Genomic DNA, 23097 nt, shown 5'->3' with positions numbered 1-23097 from the left:
CAGAAGTAATTAAGGAGATAATTCTTACTCAATTACATTTCCCTGCATTTCCTGAGGTTGCTAACTCTGCTCCCAGCTGTATTTTCTTTTCCAAATTAATTTTGTCTCGACTCTGAAATGAGGATGGATATGACGGGGGGCGGGGGTTGTGTTTGTTGATTTTCCTGGGAACAAAGGGGGGGGCTCTGTATTTTAATTCCGAATAGGGCTCTCAAACTCATTTAAATTTCAGAAGATTAATTAGAAGCATACATGAGTTAAAAGTAGCTCTGCTATCAGGGTGAGTCTTTTGAAGAACGGGAGCCCCTCTCCCCAGTTCCTTCTCAGCTGTGATGCAGGCACCCTCCTGCCCAGGGCAGCCACTCCCAGCACTCTGCCAGGGCTTCCCACAATCCGTCTCTCCAGACTCTTTGGCTTGCATTTCTCGGTTGCTGCACTTCAGACTTGAATGAGACCCACTGCTATGAAAGAGGAGGACCTAGCTCCCGCACGTGTCTGTTGAGTTGGTGACTACTGGTTTCTGCGGCTGTAAGCGTTCTGCTGCCTGTGCGTGGCTTGCCCGGTTCTCCCAAGAGATGATCTTTGACTCCTGACTTCCTGCACGAAGAGCTGAGTCCCTCAGAGGTGTCAGGATGGAAAGCATTCGCATCTGTTCTCGCACCCCGAATTCAGTGTTTCCGGTTTCGTCTCTGAGTTGAGTCGAACAAGTTGAAAATTAACAAACGCCCCAGTTTCATTCCCGGGCATCTATTCACTCAGTGGACATCTGCCAACCAAGCGCTCTTTGTCTGGCATTGTGACCAAGACCAAAGACTCAGAGTGACAAGGTCACGTTCCCTGTGCATCCTGCACAGTTAGAATCCAGAGGAGGAGGAACAGAACGCGTGCCACTTGCAACGTGAGAGGAATAATTGCCCACATAAGTAGAGCTTTGAACGTTGCGCTTAAAATACGAATGCACGCAGCACTGTTTACAGCAGCCAAGATGCGGAAACAGCCTCAGTGTCTCTACGACCTGATGCATGGAGAGACCAAATGCAGTACGAGGGAGCAAGTGTACACGAGCGAGGGTCATCCGGCCGCTGAAGAGAGGGGGAGCCCTTGTGAGTTACAGTGGCAAATGGTTGGAACTGGAACCATCGTGTTAGCTGAAACGCGTCAAGCACAAAAAGACAAATGCCACCCGATGTCGCTCATTTATGAAATCTAACAAGATTGACTCGAAGAAGCTGGGAGCGTGCTGGTGGGAGGTTGAGTGTTGGGCACAGCAGTTAAGGTCCAGATTGGAATGTCTGGGTCTCAGCTCCGCTTCTGATCCCAGCAAAAGCAACTGTCTGTCTGTCTCCTCTCTCCCCTCCTCTTTAAAAAAAATGCAAAATAGAAAATATTTACTACTTTTAAAATGGACACCTACTTTTTTGTTGTTGTTTAAATGGACGCTTAAGAGCGCTTGTTCCTTGTGATTCTTGTCCAGAGGAACAGCAAATGGCAGAGCTGGGGTTTGAACCCTTGTCTCTCAGATTGCAAAATCTGAGCTTTTTGCACCACCGTCTTCTGTGGCCTGTGGTGGTTGGTTGGCTGTGGGATGATCTCATTTATAACCAAGTCATGTCCAGACCAAATCACACCCTGAAACGGAGCAACGTTTTTTCCTCGCCCACAGTTGAGACTGATACGGTCAGAAAGGCTCCATTAATCCTGTGACTAAACCCCAAAGAGGAACCTGATGAGTTCAGGTAACCAAAAGCACTAACCGTTTCCTGTGGAGACTGGATTCCTCCGAGGCTGTACTTCAGTCATGTATTTGTATGCAACACATTAGCCCAAAATGTAGCTGCTAAAGAGGACAAACACTCCCCAACGCCCCAGTTTCTGTGAGTCAGGACTGCCAGGTGTGTTTTAGCACAGAGTCCACTGGCTGACGGTGTGTCCTAAGGCCATGGTCACTGGGGCTGCAGTTAGCGACAGGTGAAGGTCCACTTCCCAGCTCACTCACTGGCTGTCAGCAGGTGGCAGGTGCTTACCGCCTGTGATCTGGAGATGTCAGGCGCCTTGCTGGACAGGCCTGACTTAGAGGAAGGCACACAAGCTAGAATAGGATGCCCGTGTGCCGTGGCAGCCATGCACACTCTTGACAGTCATCGTCAGCTACAGCTCTGCAGGAGAGGGAGGACTTTCCTGTCCATTGTAGGATGATCACCAACATCCCTGGCATCTGCCCAAGTTATCACAACCAGAAACAGCCTCAGTGACCCCCTAGGAAGCGGCCTGGATGTCCAACAGAGGGCTCAGCTGCAATGTGAAAGAGGGCATTGCTCCAGCCAGTCTGCGGAAAGCCTAGGATGAATGAGTGGCAATCACCCAAGAGCCCCCCAGCCCTCGCCCCAACAAATAACCGAGAAGTGAAAGGAGAAGGCAGGTGTTTGGCATGGTGCTGGACAAGGTTCTGCTTGGAACACCCACGTTCCGTATTGGAGTGACTGGTTCTAGTCCCAGTTCCAGTTCCTCTCCCAATTCCAGCTTCCTGCTAATGCACTGCCTGGACAGCAGCAAGGGATGGCTCGGATGCCTGGGTCCCTGCCACCCGCGTGTGACACCTAGAAGGAGTTCCCAGCTCTTGCTGTGGGCCTGGGCCAGGTCCAGACACAGGAGACACCTGGGGAATGTGAACTAGCTCGTGGAAAAATTCTGCTTGTCCTTCTGCTTACCTTTACATACAAACTTTTTAAAGGAAAATGAGGGAAGACACAGGGTTTGGATTTTTTTTTTTTTTAAGTATAAACAGATGGTATCTTTCATCTGGTATCTGCTTCCTTTAAAAAAAAAAAGCGCTCCTCCGTGTTTTTGAGCACACAGAAACCAGGTAATGGGCCGCAATTCCACCGCTCTAACTTCTGTGATTCTCGGCTGTCCAATCTTCGGAAACCCGATGCAGAGATAATGGGGAGAATTACAGAAATGATCCTGGGCACCATCGCACCGCCAGCTCATTGATGGGACGAGGCCCAGAACCGTCACCCTTGTTTATTTTGGGGCAGTATTTTCATGTGTCCTTGACAATAATCTACGGCTGAAAATTCATGCAGGAAGACGCCTGCTGCATTCTTGGAACTCGGAACACAGCAAACCTCTCCACAGACAGTAAACTGGCGCAGGGTGTGCAGAGCCCCACTATCTTAGTCCCCCATCAGTGAGCTCTGCTTTTTCCACAGGCCCTAAACAGTATGTAAATGAAGGGGGAGTGATTCTGTGCCATCAGACTTCATCCACAAAAACAGGCATTTTTTTCTGTTCTTAGGCAGTCCCCCCACCCGCCGCCCCACGCCAGTCCGTGTCATTCTTGGGCCTTCCCATCATAGCATCTAGCCCTGTCTTCCTTTCTCCCTGTCCTCTTCTTTCTCTCTCTCTTCCCTCCCTCCCCATTCACATTCACATCTCTCTAGCCGTCTGTCATCCATCTCTAGCTGTTGTCTACTTATCTTTCTGTGTATCGCTGTACCACGTCGCCCTCCAACAACCCATCCCTCAGGTCAACCCCCATCCCTGTCTCTGAGCCTCAGTGCGTGAGTTGGTGATGACCCACCCATGCGCTGAGTTCCAGCTCCCAAGAGCAGCCCTTAGTGTCACCTTGCTGCAGCCTCCTGCACCCGAGTCTAACATTCTGCAGGATGTAGTGATTATACAGAGGAAATGCCAACAGAATTCCCATTTGTGTGTTTGCGTGGAAAGGGGATGCTTGGGGTTAAAGAAAATGCGTCTATGTGTACATGTGTGTGCATGTGTGTATGTGTTTGCTTCTGTGAAAGCTCCCTGAAAGAATACACACAAACTAGGCAAGATTTGTCATCTCCATGGAGGAAATAAACAGCTTGAGGACAAGACAGAGGTCACACGTACCCTTCGGCATGTTCCTAAACCGTTAGGAAGTAGTGCTCACTCAAAAAACAAAAACATCCATTAAATTCATTCCTTAAAAATTCATCAGTTTTCATTTGAAAGGCAGATTTTACAGAGAGAGAAGGAGAGACAAAGAGAAAGATCTTCCATCCACTGGTTCGCTCCCCAGATGACAACCGCACGGCCAGAGATGAGCTGCTCAGTGGCTCAGGCCATGCCCTGTTGCTTTCCCAGGCTGTAGGTAGACAGCTGGGAAGTGGAGCAGCCAGAACATGAACTGGTACCCATATGGTACCAGTCAGTGCCACAGGGCAGAGACCAGCCTGCTGCACCACAATGCTGGCCCCTGGTTTTTGATGTTGTCTTAACAAATGGAACTTCCTTTGACTTGCTGCTTTTATCAAAGTGACTCCTTGTGGTTTCTCAGCCTCAGGAGTCTCTTGTCTGGATTAGTAAACTTGGGAGAGCCTTCCCTGAGCTGCTCCCTGCTGTCACCCTCCACCTGCCAGCTGGTCTGTTCCTAGCTGCTTGCAGCTTCCTGCCGAGGAGAAAGACCTCTTTCCTTTGCACTGCGGCAAAGGCCAAAGCTGTAATAATGGATGGATCAACAAAGAGAGAAATGTCAGCAATCTCCCCCAGCCCATGCATCTTGTGACAAGGGAACATCCAGAAAGCGGGACCCAAGGCCCGAGTCTGGGTGGCTTCAGGAAAGTTACTCTATTCTTCTGGGTCTCAGGTCTCCCACTCATCAACGTGGGGATGATCACAATTCCCACGACACCCAGCTCATGGGCTGGTCATGAGGAGTCAAAGAGGAGAGGCAGGTGAATTTTTCCCGCTCAGGATGCCCCTGTGCTTCTGTTTCCCGTGCCCAGGTCCGAGGCAGGCATTGTTAATGAATCGGAGAAATCCTCCCTACCCCCGATGAGATTGGACCGTGGGAGCTCCAGGAAACTCTAGTGCCTCACTCGCAGATAGAATGAAGCTGACATTCAGACTGGAGCCCACTGGCCGTCACTAGCCCAGCACATTTCCAGGCACATGAGGAATGCTGGATGGTTAGGCACCAGAGTATCACTGTCGACTAGGTCACCAGAACAGAGTAGAGGGGTCGTTGCAACCCAGGGCCGGTTCACTGAAGCTCCTGCAGGTCTTTGAACGGCAGCCCCCAACCCCATCCCGCAGGCTGCCATTGGCTGCTGGTGCCTGACAGCTGAGCTGCTGGCCCTGTCAAAAGAGCTTATAAGATTAATGTATTTGATTCGTTTTCTTTAACTGGGTGGGTAGCACATGGGCTGCCTGCATGCCGGCGGTCCCAGGGCTGATAGGGACTCATTGATGCTGGCAGCCAATTTCCATTTCAATCAAACCGGAGAGGAGAGAGGCAGGAGGGGGGGAAAAGAGCCAGACAAGGAGAGAGACCCCTGGATTTGATTCGAAGCTATGGCATCTAGCGCCACCTACTGCTCTGTTGTAACATCACGGTCATTGCTAACTGCTGAACCAGGATGGCGTGGTTACTGATATCCGGAGGTGTCCGAAACCTCACTCAGGTTCATTCACAGTTCAGCCTCTTTTCATTCGTAGTTTGTAATTGCACTGTAAAGATCAAGCATACTTAATGATGTAGTGACAGTGACAATAACATGATACGCCATGAGAGCATGTGACAGCACATGCTGATGCAGAAACTGCTTGATTTTAAATCATTTGCTAGGTGCTGATGGATTGCATTTCGCAAAAAGTCATCACAGTGCACCCTTCCTCCAGCTTCGTCTCACAGTGACCATTTCCCCGTAATTTCTAAGTACCTCCTTTGATTAAAACACACACACACACGCACACTAACATGCAACACTTCATTTCAAAGCAGAATGATCCAGACAATATTCTGCTTATTATTTCTCTAGGCCGGGGTCTGAGAAAAGTGTTTTTTATATTAGAATATAGCTTGTTTGTTCAGCTATCTTTCTTCATGTTATCTGATATCAACCTCTGAATAATAAAGTTCAGGAGCATGTGGGTTCCTCTCTGTCCAGGCCAGGCAAATGAATAGAGCAAAGACAAAGCTCGTGAACAATTACCTGAATAACTCACTCATCTGTGTGGGCAGAAAGGGTGGGGGAGAGAGTACATCTACTTCTTGAGTCAGCTCTTCAAACCAACTGCCAAGGCCACCAACAATAATAATTATTTGTACAGTTTAATTTTCTGCTTTCTTTCCAAGGCAATGCTAATAATAGTTCCACTTATGATCAACCAGCTTGCTGCAAATCGGGGGTTCGGCCATTAACTTACTCCTCCAAACAGGGCAGGAATGATTCTCCTGTTGTGCTGAAGCCCACTGAGGTTGGGCGGTTAGCCCAAGATTGACGACAGCTGGTCATTGCAGAACCAGGACAGAGCCCGTGGCACCTTTCTGAAAAGCTCTTGTCACATCTGCCATGCCACACGAGGTCCTCCTGGCGTGGAGATGGACTCTGCTACCCAGGACCAACCCCTCAACACACACGCCCTAACTCAGAGGGTGTGGTCTGCCATAGACTGGTTCTGCCAGAACAGCTAAGTAAGCACCCTTCTCCCCCTCACTCTCATCTACCCAACAGGTCCCGGACAAGCCTATGAAGAGCATTAGGTACATGGACAAGGAAATAAGGAACCTCAAGAAAGACCTCCTGCGAAGCCGGTGAGTGGGCCATGTGGCAGAGGTGGGCAGGCTATGGGGGTAGGGAGGTCCCTGCACGTCCTCCCCCATGTCCTTATGCTCCCCATCCCTAAATCTGCAGCAGAAGGCTGGGAGGGCAGCTCCAAGGAGCAGAGCTAGGATGCCTTGCTGGGTTGGGCTTCTCAGGAAGTAAACTGGGCCTTCCTCCATGTTCCGGCTACGCCTTGGCCTGGGCTCCTGCCTGGAATTCCATCTGCTTCTCTGCCTGGACCTGAATTCCAACTCGAGAGCATTCCAAATTGTTCTGGAGAATCTTCTCTCTTCACCCCTGACTCTCAGGTGACACAGGGTCAGTCACAGTATGAAATACTGACACACTGCCTCCACCACCTGCCAGCTGGTGGCACAGGAGGGGTGAATCAACCTCCCGAGGAGACCATTTTCCCATCTGTAAAATGGAAATAATACAAGGCTGTTGGAAAAACTGGGTGAAATAATGCACACAGAGTACCCCTCCCCATGGCCCTGAACACAGGGCCCCTACCGCACTCCCCGCTCATGTCCTTCCCAACGGTGTGAGCCAGCTCAGAGCTGGGACAATGCTTGATGCCTCTGCATGCAACAAGATGGGCTTAGCTTCCCTCATCCCCTTTCCTCCTCTATGGGATCTGGAAATCTGGACAAATAGGGCTTTTGGCAAAGCAACTCATAGCAGGATGGAACTAGAAAAGCTTTCAGCATACAAAAGGGGAATGTAAGTGGCAGTAGTAGACTAGGGGACACATGTGTATCATGAACCTCTTCTACTCTGAGCCAAACCATGGTGAGAGGCGTGGCGTGTACCCCTACCTTCCTCCTCTGCCCTCCTCGGCAGCGCTAGCAACTCCACCCAGCCCTGCCTCAGTGGCACCATGTGACAGAACCAGTGCCAGAGCCCAGGAGGAGATTCTGAAAGCAGGAGGAAAGAGAGGAGCAGGACAGACTACTGGAGGAACTCCAGGAGGAGTCAAGAGAGGACCCAAGAAGGCCATATATCTCAGCACCACAAGAGGGGTGGCCACACTGTGCCAACTCTCAAAGGATCCCCACACAGGCCCTCTGCAGTGGAAACCCAATGCCAGCCACATGAGAGTGTGTCAGTGGAAATGGCAGTCATTCCACAAGGCATCCAAAATATTGCCATTCCACGTGTAAATCAATCAACTTGAGAAACAAGGTAATGAGGTGCTTGGCTTTCTGCCAGCCTCACATGATGTAATGTCATGACACGATGAAGCATCCAGGGCCACATTCCAGGTTCCTAGTAGTTGGGAGGCAGTGGATTGTGCGCGCACACATACATACATTTGGATGCAGGGCCATTGAAGGGATAATTAAGGTTAGATGAGATCTCATAAGGCAGTGTCCCTAATTTAATTTTGGCTATGTCCTTGGAAAAAAGAGGAGACACCAGGCCTGTGCAGGCACACCGCAGAGGGCCAACTGAAGGACACAGTAGGAAGGCAGCCACCTGCCATAAGAAGAGAGGCCTCAGGAGGAACTCTGCTCTGCCAGCCTTGATCTTGGACTTTCACAGCCTCTAGAGCAGCAAGAAAATAATCTGCTATTTGAGCTATCTGGGCCATGGCAATCTTCATGGCAGTCCTACAGACTAGCATAACCATCAGTGCTGGGATAATCCCACAGTTAATGCCTGCAGCTTGAGTAGCCAGCATGGCTCATGGCTCAAGAGTCTCCCAGAGCCAAATTCAGGAAGCGTGTTTGAATTTTGGTTCCTACACAGAGCCCCGGAGATCAACAAAGACCCTCTGTTGACTGTAGCCATATTGGTTCCTACCATGTGCATGGGCCTAAGGGAAGAACTTCATGAAGCTAATGCCTCGAGAACCAAGCTGCTCCCAGGGACAATGAAAACTCAAGAAGACCAGAGTGCCCTAAGTAGGGGCCAGCATGCACCACAGGGAGCCTCCCCCCAGGGACTTGCTCTGAGCTGCAGACCATGCCTGAAGGATGTCCGGAGCTTCACGGGGAATGGTGCACCAGCAAAACTGCACCTGAGGTGAGGTTAAAACCACAGAATCAACTGTCTTGTCGTGAGTACCCATCAGTCCAACACTAGACGTACACAGTCATCCTGACCAAGGTGGCAGTGTGTCCACAGAGAGCTCCAGCTGACAAGCTGTCCGGGAATGCCCAGCACCTGAGGGGTGAGGGCTTCCAGGACAGTCTGTGCACTGTGGACACAGAACTGATGATAACACAGGGGTCCTTGTAAGATGCAGATGGTGGGCTGACCTCCATGCAGAGTCTGTGGCCAAATCTTTAGGAAATTTTCAAGCCAATGGCTAAAGCCCAGCTATTGTTGAAAACTAAACTATAATGATAACCTTCTGATGACATTAAAGCAAAAGGAAAAACACTTGACGCTCATCCCTTCCTAATGATTCTGAAAACTTAACGAATAAACGCAAAGAGAAATTTCTGAAGATGATCCATTTGTTTGCTCTGTAAAGGACAGCGCGGTGGGAGGACGTGCCTGCCTGTTCAAGGACATTGAGACATGCGGAAGTCTTATTCCAAGGCCAGACAAGGAAGATGACAGAGGTGCCTATGAAACAATAATCCTTGGCCACAAGAGTCAATTCCCTGGGTGACGTCAGTCCCACAGTTGCTGGGCAGGCATCTTTTTTCTTTCTTTCTTTCTTTCTTTTTTTAAGATTTACTTATTTTTATTGGAAAGGCAGATCAGATTTACAGAGAGAAGGAGACACAGAGAAAAATGTCTTGCATCCACTGGTTCACTCCTCAAATGGCTGCAACGGCTGATGTTGAGTCGATCCAAAGCCAGGAGCTTCTTGCAAGACTCCCACTTAGGTGCAGAGTCCCAAGGCTTTGGACTATCTGTTTTTTTCCCAGGCCACAAGCAGGGAGCTGGATAGGAAGAGGAGCAGCTGGGACACAAACTGGTGCCTATGTGGGATCTTGGTACGTTGTAAGGGGAGGATTAGCCAGTTGAGCCATTGCACTAGCCTCCAGGCACCTTTTTTATAAATATTTTTTCATAAGGGCATGGGGGGGCCAGCATTGCAGCATAGCAGGTAAAGCTACCACCTACAGCACTGGCATCCTCTATGGCCACCGATTCATGTCGCAGCTGTTTCTTTTCCAATCTGGCTGTCTGCTAATGCACGCTGGAAAGCAGCAAAGGATGGACCAAGCCCTCAGGCCCCACGCCCTCATGGGAGATCCAAAGAAGCATTTGACTCCTGATTTTGGACTGACCTAGCTCCAGGCCTTAGGATCAGTGAGAACTGAACCAAGACAGAAGATCTCTCTCCGTTATGCCTCTATCTCTCTTCTAACTGCCTTCCATATTAAACTAAATCTTAAAAAACAATAAGGGCAAAGGGAGCTTAGTTGAAGGTTGTGGTTCTCTTGAGTCATTTGTGATGATTCTGGTTTTCAGGTACGTATGCATGAGCTTGTTCTTTCCTAGCCTCCCTGCTTTATTATCACTCTGTTGTTGTTGTTCGAGTTTGGCAAAAACGACTCCACATAGGACTCCGATAACTTTGACTTCACTTGATACATTTTTCTTACCTCTGCTCTTGAGACAATTGGTTATTGGAACTGTGTGGTGGGACAGCTATGGAGAATGTCATGGTCCATCTCTCCCCAGCTCTATGCTCACATCAGCCCTTGAGGGAATGTTTGCAAGTGAAGCCAGACTTCCCTGCCCCAGCCTTGTGAGCCAGTTGTTAGCCATTCACCAGTACAGCACTGGACATGTGCCCCAGGAACATCAGGGGTGGTGCTTCCCACCAGCGCAGCCAGAGATTAAAAGGCAACACAGCAGCTTTTCTGCCACCCTTTGGTTGGCAGGTAGAGTCGGTCACACCTGCCAGACACATTTACCATTGCTTCAACAAGGACTAGAGTTTCATGTCTTCATCAGCCTAACTTAACTGGTCCATCAGCTCAACTTGAAGGGGGAACGTGGGAGGGGCCAAGAGGGAGACCACAAGCAGAACAGGAATCAACCAGAAAATATTCCAACCCGACAGACCAGCATGGGCCCCAGTAAAATTTCAGAAATGAGCAATTCCTTTCCAGATGGAAATGTCCTGTTTCCCAGGAGCAGCTTCCTCTCCAGAAAGAGCGAACCCTGCCCCCTCCCCTGTGGTTCCATCTCCCCATATATTACATGAGGCAGATTCTGAGCCAAAGATGTTGTCATTTCCACTCAGTGTTTTTCAGAGCCATTTCATCTCCCATTAACGTCTAGCATGCCTCGAACCAAACACCCCGACTGTCTCCTGGATTTTTATTTAATACTTCAGCCCTCTGATAATTCAATTGCACCATCTCTCATTTCATGGCCAATTTAACACGGCCCTAAAAAGAGCAAAACTCTAACCGCTTTCCTCCTTGCATGTCCCGCCAGATGTTCGGTGACACCAAGCAGCGTGTCCCATGCTTAGAGGCCAATATTTCTGGGAGCAGAAGTCGATCCTTGGGATTTCTGTGTGTGTGCCCAGTTCTTAGTTGGCTATTTTTGAGATTTATTTATTATTTATCTGAAAGGCAGGGTGACACAGAGAAAGGTTCATCCAATACACACACACACACAATCTGAATTCACTCCCTGAATGCACTCTGTACACACAACAATCAGGTCTGGGCCAGGCTGTTGCCAGGAACCTTAAACTCCATCCAGGTCTCCCATGTGGGTTGGCAGGGACTCAAGCACTTGGTTCATCTCTCCCTGCTTTCCCAGGTGCATTGGCAGGGGGCAGGAACAGAAGCAGAGCAGCTGGGACTCAAGCCAGGGCCCATATGGGGTATCCTTCAGTGTTACAGGTGGCAGCTTAACTTGCTGTGACATACGGCCAGCCAGTCCCTCTTGGTTGATTCTGAAGACAGTGGCAATTTGTATTTTCTTCCAAAGCTGCTAGCAGTTTTTAAATTGCAAGCTTTTTTGTTAAAAAAAAATAATAATAATAAGCATTTCTGAAACTAAAAACTAAAATGTTGAACCTGGAGCTATGATTTACTGTGGCAAAGTTTAGTTAGGCACAAGCAGATTACAAATAAACAGTGAGGAAGTGTTCCACCCACCTTCACCTCCCGGGAGGTGGACCCCAGCAGAGGACAAGTTCTGCAGGTGTTTAGGAGATTGGAGGTTTTGCTCTCCTGTGAAGGCTGTGAGAAATAACCAAGGTGGAATTTGGGTCAAAGAAAGCAGCTTTTTTTTTTAATCGAGTTAAGCAAAGTCAGTTTGTGCTCATTCATCTTTTCCAACATGTATTTACTGAGCACAGGGCATTTCCAGGTATGTGACAAGTCTTAACAAAAGTTCATAGGACTGCATATTACAAAAACAAAACAATGAATGCATGGATTTCAAAAATGTTGCACCAAAATAAGCTTACCTTTTTCCTTCTGCTCTCTCACAAATGCCTTGCAGTCTCCTCCTACACTAGTTCTCACTGCACACATGCGAGACACAGCAGAAAACACAGCAGCCATGACCTCTGTTCTCAGGGAATGAGAGGATGGTATGCACTGAGATGGGGTGAAGACAACAACAACAAAAAAAGTCAACGGGGAAGTAAACAGATTTAGGTAAGGGTGAGCATCAAATGAGATGTTGTATAAATCTCCATGAGGAGGCTGTGATTTCAGCAATGGTCTTCAAGGAAGAGTGGTTTATCAGGAAGCGCTCAGGGGCTGATGCCTCAGTGTCCTTGAAGAGTTTCTTGGGAACAGGTGCATGGCTGTTACGATGCCCTGATCTAACATGGGGGCATCCAGGTTGTACTCCCCAGCTCTTGCTCCTGACACCAGCTTCCTGGCAATGCGTATCCTGGGAGGCAGCAGGGATGGTTCAAGTAAGCTGGGTTCCTGTCACCCGCATTGAAGAACTGAATTTGAATCTCTGACTTGGGTGAACCAGTGGTTGGAGACTTCCGTGCCCTTTCCATAGGTCTCTTCCTCTCTGCCAAGTAGAGAGGAGAAGAGAGCTACGGTATTTCAGGGAATATGTGAATGATGCCAAAATCAAAACAAACTGGAAATCGGGGAACAAAGAGAAAGCTTGTGTGTCTGGAACAGAGAGAGGATGAGAGAAGCAAAGAATGAAGTTGAGGGCCCGGCGCAATGGCACAGTGGTTAAGATCCTCGCCTTGCATGCCCAGGATCCCATATGGGCGCCGGTTCTAGTCCTGCTTCCCATCCAGCTCCCTGCCTGTGGCCCGGGAAAGCAGTCGAGGACAGCTCAAAGCCTTGGGACCCTGCACCCATGTGGGAGACCCGGAAGAGGCTCCTGGCTTCGGATCGGTATAGCATTGGCCATTGCGCTCACTTGGGAGTGAATCATCGGAGGAAGATCTTCCTCTCTGTCTCTCCTCTCTGTATATCTGCCTTTTCAATAAAAATAAAGTAAATCTTAAAAAAAAAATGAAGTTGAAAAGTTGGGCAAGGCCTGGTTCATACATAGCCAGGTTTGTAATCTATGGTGGGAAGTTTAAGTTGTAGTCTAAATTCAATGAAACTTGCAGAACAAAACGAGAGAGAGGGAGAACGAAAGCAAGTGCTCTTATCTACTTGTCATTCTGGGGCAGAGTCACACCAAAGCCAGTAAGTGGGAACTTAACCTGTGTCTCCCACGTTGAGTGGCAGAGACCCAGACACATGGGCCCTACCTGCTGCCTCCCAGTGGCCACATTAATGAGAAGTTGAAATCAAGAGCCAGGAATCACACCCAGGCACTCCAGTACAGAATTGAAGTATCCTTAACTGCCAGGCCAAATGTCTGTCTCTGACCTGATTTTCAGAAGGGAACTCCATCTGCTGCCTAGACACCAGTTGGAAGGCTGTGATGGAAAATGACAATGGAAATTTTAAAAGCACCAAATTGAGAGACATGGATGGATTCAGAGTTGCCTTGGAGGGAGAGCCCCAATACCAGCTAAGGGATTGGATGTGGGAGCTGAGAGTGGGAACTAAAGGGGAAGAGCAGAATCCGCATGCTGCGTGACCTTTTTGCAGCTCTGCCTTCCTCCTCAGGGCGTCAGAGCTCTTACAGCAAGGACTGTGTCACGTCCACTGGCATGAACCTGAACAAATAATTATCGGTAGGATGGTCTCTAGAACTTACCAGGTTAGAAAATAATAATAATAAGGATAATAAGGCTTGTATGTTAGCTCAGCAAGGGAAGCAAGAGAAGTGGTGCATATGTAAATCCATGGAATAACTCAGCAGAACATGGGATAAGGGGCCCATCGCTTGAGCACTCTCAGGAGTGCCCACTGAGTTTTCCCCTTCCAGCAGGAGTGCCCACCCCAGATGAAAGGCTGGGGTCTGGCCCGAGCTAGGAGGAACAGCTATCAATGTCACCTTAAAACGAAGTCAACTTATCCTGCACATGCCCGGGGTTTAGTTTATTGCTTGTCATGGAGTGAATATGCAATAAATATTTGCCAAAATTTTTTATTTGCATAACATTTTCAAAATCTTCCCTGCAGCAGGCAGGAAAGGTCTTGTGGATTGACTTCTGTAATGAGAAAAGAAACTTGGAGAAGTTGAGAGAGCTACTTAAAGTCATTCCATCAAACAGCTATTGCAGCATGATAAAATACTCCCCAAAACTCAGTGACTTAAAACAATAAGCATTTTTTTAAAGATTTATGTGAAACAGCAACATTGAGAGAGGGAGAATGAATCTTTATCCGCTGCCTCACTCTGAATGGCCACAACTGCCAGGGTTGGGTTAGGCCAAAACCACGAACATGGCACTCCGTCCTGATCTTCCCACGTGGGAGCACTTGGACCATTTTCTGCTGCCTTCCCAGAAGCATTACCAAGGAACTGGAGCAGAAAATGGGGCAGCCAGAACTCAAACAAGCACCGTGCTACAGGATACTGGCATCAGAAGGAGCAGCTTAAAACAATTCAGATCCCCAAACAATAAGCATTTATTCATGGTTACAGAGCTGTGGTTCAGCTGCCAGATGGATTCTCTGCTGTCAGCTGCCCTCTCAGTTTTTGGGTTAGTGGCTCTCCTGATCTTGATTGTGGTTCTCTCCCATGGTTGGAGGTCAGCTAACTCCAGACAGCTCTTAGTTGGTCTCTCGTTCTCCCGTAGGTTGGTTAGAGATTGTTCTCCTTATGGCAAGATCCTGAGCTGGAACGGAAGGATGCAAGATCCCTTGAGCACTAAGCCAGGAACTGACCAAAATATCATCTCTACCATAGTCTTGTGGCCAAAGCAAATCATAGATCCAGCCCAGATTAAAGACGGGAAAGTCAATTCTACTTCTAGATGATAGAAAGAACTTCAGGGTCCAGCACAGTAGGTTAAGCCCCCACCTGTGATGTCAGCATCCCATCTGAGCACCTGTTCAAGTCACTGTTGCTCCAATTCTTATCCAGCTCTCTGTTAATGTTCCAGGAAAAACAGCAGAATATGGCCCAAGTTATTGGGTCCCTGCCACACACACGTGAGAAATCTGGATGGAGTTTCAGGCTCCTGGATTTAGCCTGGCTCAGCTCTGGCCATTGTGGCCATTTGTGGAGTTGAAACAGTAGATGAAAAATTTCTCTCTCCTGTAACTCTATCCTTTGAATAAATAAAACAGCTTTAAAAAAAAAAAAAGAACTTAAATCACACTGCAAAAGAATAGAAACTGGGGGCCATGTTTTAGTCATTGCCAAGTCTGAACTGACCTTTGAGACCTGCACTTGTGTCAGTAATCTGCATGCATCAGAAGATCTCACTCTTGTGGGTGCTCACCCACGAGACAGCAGGTAGCACCGGGAGTGGAAGCTCCAAGACCATGAGAGATGAAGAGCAGAGGGGCCATGGAGAGCTGGCTGGGAGGCAAAGGATTAGGGAACAGAAGGATGTGTGAACAGGTGTCATGAATGGAGCAGACGCCAGTTAGGAAGAAAGAACAGAATGAAAACAAGGTCAAAGAGAAGAAGTCGTTGGGTAATGCACACACACACACACACACACACACACACTCAGACTTCCAAACTTCCTCCTGCTGAGGTCCACGAAGCTCTCTCCTCTAGAGACAGATACCAGTTCCTCTCTCTCTGAGAAGTTTCTGATCTCAGATTTCTATGAGGTCTTCCACATCCTGTAACACTGGCTGTCACTCTTCAAACAAGCCCCACTCGTGCTTGCCAGCCAAGGAGCGGGACTAAAATAATGTCCCAGTTTGCGAAGTGCAGAGAAAATCAAGAGCAAATGTGGCACTTTTAGCATCCTACCCTATTTCTTGGTCTGCTTTATGAGTTAATGGCTCACAAACTGGTATGTGAGTGAGCTTCTCCCAGCTTTTTTTTTTTTCCTTTCAAACAGAAAGGGGGTAAAACTAATGACTGAATTAAAACAATTAGAGGCAAGATGATGCCCACGGAGGATAGTGCAACTAGGTCGCAGCAACCTCCCCATGCGAATCCAGAAACGGTGTCCAGGGTCTTCTCAGCCCAGAACTCCAGGAAACTACCACCATGGATTAGAACTGCTGCAGAGTATTTAATTTATTTGCCATCTGGAAATTATAAAACTCATAAGAAGACTTTAATATCTTATTAACTCAAATCGAGGGCTGGAGCAGTGTAAGAGATCAGCAGAAGAAGCCTACCTCACCCAAATCCCTTTATGATTGAAGCCGAGCTTTAATCAGTGAATTTAAACAGTTGGGGAAATTATTGTTGACCTCAGACATTTGCTGAGTGCTTTCAGTAGGTTTTTTTTTTCCCCCTTGCATCTCATCCTTCAACACCCAGGATTGCTACATCCATAGCCTGTAGCCCCAAACTTCTTTTAGAAGTTCAACCCTGAGGCTTCCATTGCCCACTGCCTCCCCTCTTCAGACTTGACACCTATCCTGAAAGCCCTAGAATGTTTAGAATTGTGTGTTCATACACTCCTCAGCATCTTGCATGCAGGCTTAGCTCAGGCTTGCAAATTGTACTATGTGAAATGTTCAGAGAAGACATAAATCTACCCCCTCCTTCCCCTACACACACACACACACACACACACACACACACACAGCAGCTTTCCCACACCCTGCAGCCAATGAATGGCCATTAATTAGAGTCCCTGGTTCCATAAGATGACACAGCTACTCCTATGTAATCGAAAAACATAGCCACATAACCAAAGGCGGGGTCCCTGCCATGACCTGAAGAAAGCAGCTTTCAGTTAATTGCATTTTATCATCTCAGATGTGAGCTGGAGGCTCCAGTCATTTCTTTCTGTTTCCAGTGTCTTCACGTGTCTTTGACACCCCTAGCCAACTGTGATTCTAGGTGAAGTTTTCTCTGCTTTCTGTATCCCATCTTGTCTTTTAAGAAAGACTGTATTTGAAAGAGTGACAGAAACAGAAAGAGGTCGTCTTTTTACCCACTGATTCATTCCCCAAACGATGGCTGCAGTGGTTGGAGTTGGGTCAGGCTGAGGCCAGGAGCCGGGAGCTTCCTCTGGCTCTCCCACACAGGTGGCGGATGTCAGAGTACTTGGGTCATCATCCTCTGCTTTCCTAGCTACACCAGCAGGGAGCTGGTTCAGAACTAGCCAGGACTTGAACCAGCAACCACATGGGATGCCATCAATGTGGCAGGCATTGATGGAACTGGGGGAGGGAGTACATGAGCAGCAATGCGCTTGGCAGGATTTCTCGACCAAAGCCAAGAGCCAGGAGCTTCTTCTGGGTCTGCCACACGAGTGCAGGGTCCCAAGGCTTTGGGCTGTCCTCGACTGCTTTCCCAGGCCACCAGCAGGGAGCTGGATGGGAAGTGGAGCAGCCAGGACACAAACCAGCACCCGTATGGGATCCTGACACATGCAAGGGAGGACTTCAGCCATTAGACTACCATGCCTGGCCCCAAGTAAATTTTTTTCTAAAGAGGTGATCCAAACCATCTCTTTCCTCCATACAACTCCCTGTTACAGACAGGGGTGGGTCAGGGGAAGGTAGGAAATGAATAAAAATGTATTACAAGGACTATTTCTTTGTTCCATGGGCTACAATTATCTATCTCTTTTTGCCTTTTTTCACTGTGCCCTATGATCCATCGCCCAATTAGTCCCAGGAACCCTGGCGTCTTTCTTCGGGGGCTTCACGCTCCCCTGAACTCTCACGTCTACTACAGACCTGCTGTGACCTTTGCACACCCCAGGGGGGAGGAAATCACTTGCCTTTCTCACAGCTACAAGGTGTCTCCATAGAGAACAGGGCCTCCAGGTGGGTTCATGGACATCTCTGCTGAGGTTCACCGTCCCAGCTCACAGCTCTCAGGGTTGACCCAGACCCCTTCCCCTCTAGGCTCCAGGATGCCCTGTCCCCACCCTGCCCCAGCAGTTTCAGAAAGCACTTTAGTATGCAGTAATGTGAACTGAAAGAATTCCCAGAAATAGCCACCCCCAACCCCCCCAACTCAACACAGCGCCATCCATCCCATCACAGGTTAGGAGGACAGCTGAAAATTTGCCTGAACTTGATTTCCCCCAGATTTCCCATGAAAACAGGAACAAAAGTCAGTAGGAATGCCCAAAGAGGCACTTTCCTGCCCTGAGCTACAAAATGCAGGACAGGCAAATCCAACAGCCTGGGAAATTCAGAGAATGATGATGCTTTAGTGGGTATCCTTAGGTTGTATCTGCAACAGATGATTGTGTGTGTGTGTGTGTGTGTGTGTGTGTGTGTGTGTGTGTGTGTGTCTGTGTGTGTGTGTCTGTGTAGGGGGATGTCTAAGCAATTGCTTTGTTGGGCCTCCTCCATCAGGCCCAGGAGTCCTGTTTCCAGAAGATTCATAGCTCAGTGCTTCAGCATGTCTCCTTGCGTGTTTAACTTTAGATCCTGTTCTGAGTCAGGTTAGCACCATATGAGACTTTCCCAGCAGAAGGCAAGTGCAAAGTTACAGGAACCTGTAAGCTCCGTGTTTCACAAGAAGGTCCTTAAGCCGGAAAAACTGATGAAGGAGTTCACTGAAGAAAGCTAGTTAACACAGGAATCACTGGCCGAGACAGCCTCAAAGACACATCCATGAAAAAGCAAGTCCCAGATGCTGGGACCTTGGAATAAAGGTCAGCTATTACCCATGCGCAAGGGTGGTGGGGAGAAGAGGCAGGTGTGGTCCAGGGCAGGGTCTCTCTACGCAGTTTCAGAGGTGTCACTCGTAACACTGACTTGAGGAGTGAGCATGGCAACGTTGTGCAGGGCACAGTGCCATGGCTGCCTGGAGCTGCCCCTTGAGCACCCTTCTTGCTTGGAGGAGGTGAAGACATCAGATGGCATATGCCCTGTCTTCGAGACTGCTTGGCAAGCAACCCAACCAGTGAGATCCTGGTGGCCGAACCACCACTAAGAATGGAACCACCACTAAGAATGGGCAGAGAAGAAGCTGAAGGCATGAGTAAAATGATGGCCCAAAGCATATACTCTTACAATGTGACCATGAACTTGAGCAAACTACACAAAGATTAAAGAAAGACATCACCGAGCATTCTCTGAGGACAGGATGTGTGCCATCTGATGGTGTAGCCTTGGGTCCCAGGCTCTGTCCTGCCTGTTGGGCAGTCCCAACCAGATGGATGGGCACTGGGGAAGATGGACATGCCAGCTGGATGTGCCAGCTGTAGGACTCAATTCATTTCAGGTAATGAACACACCGCACCAACCATATCCTCTCCCCAGCCAGCTCTTGGCAGCCGCCTCCCGCTCTGGGGAGAGCTGGACCACTCATCAGATTGTGTCCACACTGGTCCCTGGATCCAGGTCTTGGAAGGTGTGCATCTCCATGTGTTGGATCTTGCTGACCACTCGCCTACATGGTTGTTTTTTTGATTTCGTTCCCTTTGGGAACCTTTGGTCTGGGAAAGATGACAGGAAACAACCACATTTTCTGTTCATTTTTTTAAGGCACACGCACACATACGACCAGGGCCATGGAGAGAGGCAGTCATTCAGAGCAGTAGTTAAGATGTCACCACTTGGGGTTCCGGCGCAGTGGCCTAGTAGCTAAAGTCCTCACCTTGAATGCCTGGATCCCATAATGGCACCGGTTCTAATCCCGGCAGCTCCACTTCCCATCCAGCTCCCTAATTGTGGCCTGGGAAAGCAGTCCAGGACAGCCCAAAGTCCTTGGGACCCTGCCTCTGTGTGGGAAACCCGGAAGAAGCTCCAGGTACCTGGCTTCGGATCAGTGCAGCTCCGGCCATTGCAATCACTTAGGGAGTGAATCATCAGACGGAAAATGTTTCTCTCTCTCCTCCTCTCTATATATCTAACTTTGCAATAAAAATAAATAAATCTAAACAAGAGAGATGTCACTGCTTGGGACACCTCCTTTCTAGGTCGGAGCCCCTGATTGGAATCCCAGCTTTACTTCTGGTCTCTGAGCTTCCTGCTATTGCAGACCCTGCAGCGCAGCATGCAGTGGCTCAGATACTTGGGTCCCTGCCACACAAGCAGGAGACTCAGACTGACTTCCTAGCTTCCTAGTGTTGACCTGTCCCAACCCTGGCTGTTGCAGGCATTTGGAGCGTGAACAAGGATGAGTGTGTGTGTGCGTGTGTGTGTGTGTGAGCGCGTGCCTGCCTTAAACAATGAAAATCAATGAGTCACTGTGAAGAGCGGGGGCAGGAACAGCAGCCTACATGTGTGTCTATGGACAGGAAAGGACTCAGGGCAGTGGGTGCTTCCTTCTGCGTTCCTGCTCCACGGCAGGTGTCAGCCTTGGACTTGTTGAGGCGCTCCCTCAAGGTGAGAGATGACGGCTTCACCTTAGCCAGGGGGGTTGCTTCTGATGAGGGCAACCCAGCAGGCCCTGTGGGAGGGGGCAGACACTGTCCCTGGTCCTGGGCGGATGTTTGGCATCTCCTGGGAACTCTCCGAACATCTTCTGGCCACGACAAGCTTTGACAGGGAACTGCGAGCTGGCATCCTGAGGAGAGGCAGAGACCGCACTGTAAGCGCAGAAGGGAAACCACCACCAGCAGCCCCAACTACATCACTCTCTGACCCCCGCTTGCTCTCCTCCTGTGATGCTTAGTGCAACACTACGGCAAGTCCTGGAGGAGTGCCCACCACCAACTGTGCAGAAAGACCCTGGTCAGAGCTGAACGTCTCGTGCCTCACCCCACTGTCGGCTGTCTATGCTGAAATCATCAGCCAGCACTACTCCAGAACCTGAGTGTGTAGGGAGGAAATCCTGCCCCCACACAAGCCCCCAGACTACCATCCTTCTTGTCCAGGGCTAGTTACCCGAACACTGACAAGGCGGCTGTAGGAAACGCGACCCCCGAGGCCAAAATGGCCAAACTCAAAGAAACAGAGCTGGAGCAGGGGCTGCTGGGAGCCGGCTGGGGAGAGGATTTGGAGATGTTGGTGTGGAGAGACAGGGTGTCCATTACACAAAATGAATTGTGTCCAGTGCTGGTACGTCCGGCACGCTGACCACAGGTGACAGTGCATACTTGACACTTCCTTAGGGAGTGGATGCTGAGCAATCTCATAAAAGGATTAACCATGTAAGGTGAGAGATGTGTTAGACATCTTGATTATGGTGATTATCTCCTAATATATGTACATATTGAATCATCCAGTTGTACAACTTAAATAGCAACAATAATAACAGTAGAAGATTATTATTACAGGGCAAAGCCTGGCATTGCCACCTCCCCCATTGCATGATGTGAAGCAAGTGGCTTTGTGGCTGGGAACCTGGTATCCCCATTGTTGAAACAGGAACAGCTCCTGCTGTGTCAGGCTATTGTAAGGGTTCAGTGAGGCAGGAGTGAGGCACAGACCCAGGGACCTTGCTCTATGCAGCAGGCTTTCCTCCAGGATGATTTTCCAAGCCTGGGTCCCCCCCAGTGTTTTCACCCTCAAGGACACTTGGTGGCTTCCACAGGCATCTTCCCCCACCAAGCCATAATTTGCTGCTAACACAATGTGGGTAAAGAGACAAGATTCAGAGTGAGGAGGGGAAGGCCCCGGGAAGAGGCGCATTAGGCTCTTTAACAAGACAGCCTTGGCCCGGCTCCCTCACCAGCGAGGTGGGGAACGCCTCATCGCAGTTGCCTAGAAACCAGAGCCACGGTAGGTTGCGGGTGCCTTCCAGAAATCAGCCTAATTGGGATGCATGCAGAACTGTTTTGTTGACACTTGGCAGGATTTTTCTTTATTTCTTCTTCCAGAAGAGATGCAGCACTCTTAGATGTACAAACGCTGAATCACGTTAATAAAAGAAGAACCCAGAGCCAGGGCTCCAATAACCCTACAGATGCTAGGGCCGTGGGGGCAGGTGGCAGCAGGGGCCTGACAGCCCTGGTCAGCCTCCCCTAACAAAATGGCCATTTTAAGTCACAATCTCCAGACTTGCATTTCAGGACGTTGCATTTCAGTGTCCATGGAGACTCCCGCGGGCAGGATGTTGTGTGCATGGGGGAAGGGGGTTTCTGTGTGTGTGTGTGTGTGTGTGTGTGTGTGTGTGTGTGTGTGCGCGCGCATGTGTGCATGGTGTGTATAAAACAGGTCAGCAAAGCTGGCAAAGCCCACAAGACTCCCCCATCCATCGCAGACCAACATGTGCATGCTGTGTAATCTGATTTTCAGAGGTGGATCTGCACTCCCTTTGTGGGTTTAAACACCAGTTGTAGTCACATGGCACAAGGCGGGCCAAAGACAGTCTACAGGCTGAAGAAATCATCTCCCAAGAGGCACACAGGCACCTGCTCTGTCTGATCAACACTCCTGGAACACCTACCATCTAGCCCCCCGGCAGCAAAGACATTTATTTCAAAGGCATCTATCTCTCTACCCTGATTGGCTCACTTGCTCCATCCAAGGAGAACGCAGAGGCACTACATAGAAGATGGTGCCATTTTTGCTTACCTAAAAAAAAATCTGCATGTGGGCTGAGCCAGGATTTTAAATCAGGAATTGCAAATGGATCTGGTTGTTCATGCAATGACATTTTTTTTTTTGGCGGGGGGCAGGGGGGCTCCTTCCTATGTGTCATTTTGCTAAGTTCTAAGGACAGAGAAGAGGTTTGGAAGGGGCCATCAGTGTGGTGCAGTGAGCTAAGCTGCCACCTGCAGTGCTGGCATCCCATGTGGGCACCTTTTCCAATCCAGCTGCTGTACTTGCAATTCAGCTCCCTGCTAATGCACCTGAGAAAGCAGCAGAGAAAGGTCCAGGTCCTTGGGCTTCTGCCAACCACGTGGAAGGCCTAGGAGAGACTTCTGGCTCCTGGCTTTGGTCTGATCCTACTGTAGACATTTAGGGAATAAACACCAACAGATGGAAGCTTTCCCTCTCTTGCTCGCTCCCCCTTCTCTAAATCTGCCTTTCAAGCAAATAAATACAATCTTAAAAAACAAAAATAAAAATTCAGAAATGGTCCCGCCCTCCCCTCTCCAAGGAGTGGAGGCTAACGGTGGGTGTGGCAGGGAGGGAAGGGCCAGATGTGTCAATCAACAGTTCACAGGAGTCCAGTGTATCTGGGTGCC

General features: G+C 49.1%; 1 protein-coding gene across 1 annotated transcript in view; it reads left to right on the top strand.

Moving 5' to 3' along the window:
• Positions 1-985: 985 nt before the first annotated feature.
• The window catches only part of CCDC60 (coiled-coil domain containing 60), a gene marked incomplete at its 3' end in the record, with an annotated part of 85676 nt that continues 63564 nt past the window's right edge, over positions 986-23097 (top strand). Inside the window, exons 1-2 of the mRNA XM_040987201.1 lie at positions 986-1103; positions 6469-6583. Coding sequence (XP_040843135.1) covers positions 986-1103; positions 6469-6583 — 233 coding nt within the window. The remainder of the gene's footprint in view (positions 1104-6468; positions 6584-23097) is intronic.

Source organism: Ochotona curzoniae, unplaced genomic scaffold (assembly GCF_017591425.1).
Source record: "Ochotona curzoniae isolate NIBS_2020 unplaced genomic scaffold, NIBS_Ocur_1.0 contig_46, whole genome shotgun sequence".
Classification (NCBI taxonomy): domain Eukaryota; kingdom Metazoa; phylum Chordata; class Mammalia; order Lagomorpha; family Ochotonidae; genus Ochotona; species Ochotona curzoniae.
This window is presented reverse-complemented; position numbering and strand designations above follow the sequence as displayed.